Source organism: Zootoca vivipara, chromosome 1 (assembly GCF_963506605.1).
Source record: "Zootoca vivipara chromosome 1, rZooViv1.1, whole genome shotgun sequence".
Classification (NCBI taxonomy): domain Eukaryota; kingdom Metazoa; phylum Chordata; class Lepidosauria; order Squamata; family Lacertidae; genus Zootoca; species Zootoca vivipara.
Window position 1 is genome coordinate 82,467,063 of NC_083276.1, and position 2,906 is coordinate 82,469,968.

The 2,906-nt window shown below is 40.9% G+C and overlaps 1 protein-coding gene across 1 annotated transcript; it reads left to right on the top strand.

The window, feature by feature from the left end:
* The first annotated feature begins 1,746 nt into the window (after positions 1-1,746).
* LOC118090092 (olfactory receptor 5AR1-like) lies at positions 1,747-2,685 on the top strand. Its single transcript, XM_035125436.2, has one exon. The coding sequence runs from the start codon at positions 1,753-1,755 to the stop codon at positions 2,683-2,685; it is 933 nt and encodes a 310-aa protein (XP_034981327.2). The 5' UTR covers positions 1,747-1,752.
* The last annotated feature ends 221 nt before the right edge of the window (positions 2,686-2,906 follow it).

Below are 2,906 nucleotides of genomic sequence, written 5' to 3' on the forward strand. Positions count from 1 at the left end.
GAGGGAGCTTGCAAGGTTCATCCCAGCTGGAGTCAGCTCCAAAGTTGCATAGACTCTCTGATGAGTCTGCTTTGATCTCCTCTCCTCTCCTCTCCTCTCCTCTCCCAATTAACTCCCATTTGTGCACAATATGGCATAGACTCTCCAGGGGGAGTTGCATCTTTCCCTCCCAGTTGTCCTCAGTCTCCAGGGTTAGAGCAGATGAAGGGGAAAAAACTGGGCTGGTCTTGAGGAAGAGGATTTTTGGAGTGTTCATGCACACCTGGCATGAGATGCAGGGCTGTAAATCAAGCAGAGCGCATTGAAGAACTGGGGTGGTAGGAGCCTAGGACTGCTGCCTTTGCCACCTACAGCATCTCCGGGATGCCCTGTGGAGCCTGGAGTGCTGAGAGACAGGACTGGAGGCTGGAGAGTCTGCAATGGAGGAGGTGTTTATTATTTATTTTTATTTCAAGTGGATACCAAAGGGGTCATTTCAAGAAGAAGTGCATGGGGTAGAGAGGGACGGGGGGGGGGGGGCTACACCAGACACTGAATAAAAAAATGCTGGAGTGAAAGAAAGGAGGGGTGGAAGGGGGCAGTATGCTTAAGAAAAATGGATGAGTTTTTAAAACTAAAATCAGGATTGGAGATAGAGCTATATTGATTCACAAAAGCCCAGTTGTATTTTTTTTTGCTCCCAACACCTGTGTTTTTAAACTACTGCAAGTGCTTGGGTAATAAATTGTGGCGTTGTGTGTAATGTAGAAATTTAGAAATGTCTGCTTTTGGTGTGAAAAGAGGTCCTTGCCATTGTTATTTTGGTGGACTACAATTCCCATCTTAAACACAGACTTTGTGGAATAAATGTTGTGTGTGTTTCAGTTTAAAATAGAGGCTGTGTAGGAGTGCTTCAGTTGAAGTGCAGTGCTTGGGAAATCCTGTTTTGATATCCAGTGCAGTCTTCCAATTGTTAAAAACACTGACAGAGAAAGATCCATTATTTTCTCTTTCAATATATTTAACAAAAATATATGTCACAGGAGACAGACTATTCCAATCAGGAGTATTCATTGTTCCAATTACGATTAAACATTTCATTCATGGTTTCAGCCAAGAGGAGACTGAATCAACTGAATCACTGGGACATACTAACATGCAGACACCCTTTGTGTATACAGGGCATAAAGAATGTCAGGACTGCGACATTCAGGACTGTGACAGATGTGGTCCTCATGTGACTCTAAGTCCATAGGACATTCCCAAGGTAACCCTTATTCATTAGACAATGTCTTCCATGAGCCTCCTCAAGTACTTTTGCCTGCCTGGAAGGTGATATTGAATTATCCCACTGAGCTTCAGGTTATGGGAGGTGATAGGAAGAATTGGTCCCTGATTTTTGAGTGAATTTCTGAGGTGCACTAGCGGTGGAGGTTAAATTGAATTTTGTTTACATTAAATGACTTAATTTGTACTTCTTGAACCAACATGCAAACCAAGATTCAGCTATCCTTAGAAAAGGGGGACTTCCCTGATTTTTATGATGCCACGTTCTAAAAAGAACATTAGGTACAAATATGCATATATTCGTGAAAACAACATTCAAAACTAGATTATATAAGGAAAAAATCACTTCAAAAATTGTCATATTAGTCAAAACTGCATAGAAAAATGTGCTTATTACAATATATTTGCACTAAACTGCTAGGAAACTGCTGGGATTAAAAATATATACTTTTATTTTCTTCCTACAGGGAAACTTTGGAGTAAATAATGGAATACACAAATCACAGCATTGTGACTGAATTCATCCTTCTGGGCTTCATGGATCATCCCGAGTTGTTGACCATTCTCTTCCTGGCATTTCTCTTGATCTACATTGTCACAGTCTCAGGAAATCTTGGCATCATCATCCTAGCCGCTCTTGATGCAAACCTTCATACCCCAATGTACTTTTTCCTCAGCAACCTGTCCTTGGTTGACGTTGGCTATTCCACCACGATTGCTCCTAGGTTGCTGATGACCTTTCTACAAAAGAATAGCACTATTACATTCACAGAGTGTACTATGCAGTTCTTCTTTTTCTGTCTGTTTGTCACAGTTGAAACTTGCCTTCTTGCTGTTATGGCTTATGATCGCTTTACTGCCATTTGCAACCCATTACTCTATTTTGTTGCCATGTCTAAAAAGCTCTGTCTGGTGTTAGTAATAGGTGCATATATTTGTGGCTTTGTAAATTCTGCTGCTCAGACTTCGGTGATATTTAGCCTGTCTTTCTGCAGCTCAAATGTTATCAATCATTTCTTTTGTGACGTTCCTCCCATCCTGAAACTTTCCTGTTCAAGCACAGAACTGGCTAACACTGTGCATTTCATCTTTGCTACTTCAATAATCATGACCACTTTGTTGATTATCGTCATCTCCTATACCTACATCATTGTTGCCATCCTGCGGATTCGCTCTGCCCAGGGCAGACACAAAGCCTTTTCCACTTGTGCCTCTCACTTCATGGCAGTTACAATCTTTTATGGGACCATCATCTTTATGTATCTGAGGCCCAATTCTGGGGTCTCAGATGAAGATAAAATTGTTTCAGTGTTCTATACTCTTGTGATCCCGATGCTAAATCCATTGATTTACAGTTTGAGAAATAAAGATGTGAAGGATGCTTTCATAAAAATGAGAGGGAAAATTTCATTAAAATAATACATTGTCTTTTCAAAATGAGTTTGAGTTTTGAATAGATAAAGATGTGGATTTGTTTTTTTGCGAGTTGCCTGGTAAATTGCCTTTTTGTCTACACCTGCTGAGTGGCAGTTGTAGTCCATTGTGTGTAAATGGGTTGATTCAATCACTTTTGGTGGTTAGGTGCAGGAAGCAGGTTTAGCCTAAGTGATCTTCTTAGGAGTTGGCCCCAAGGCTGGCTT

Bases quoted from the DNA above. Each gene is read 5' to 3' on its own strand.
- LOC118090092 (XM_035125436.2), top strand. From the start codon at position 1,753: ATGGAATACACAAATCACAGCATTGTGACTGAATTCATCCTTCTGGGC.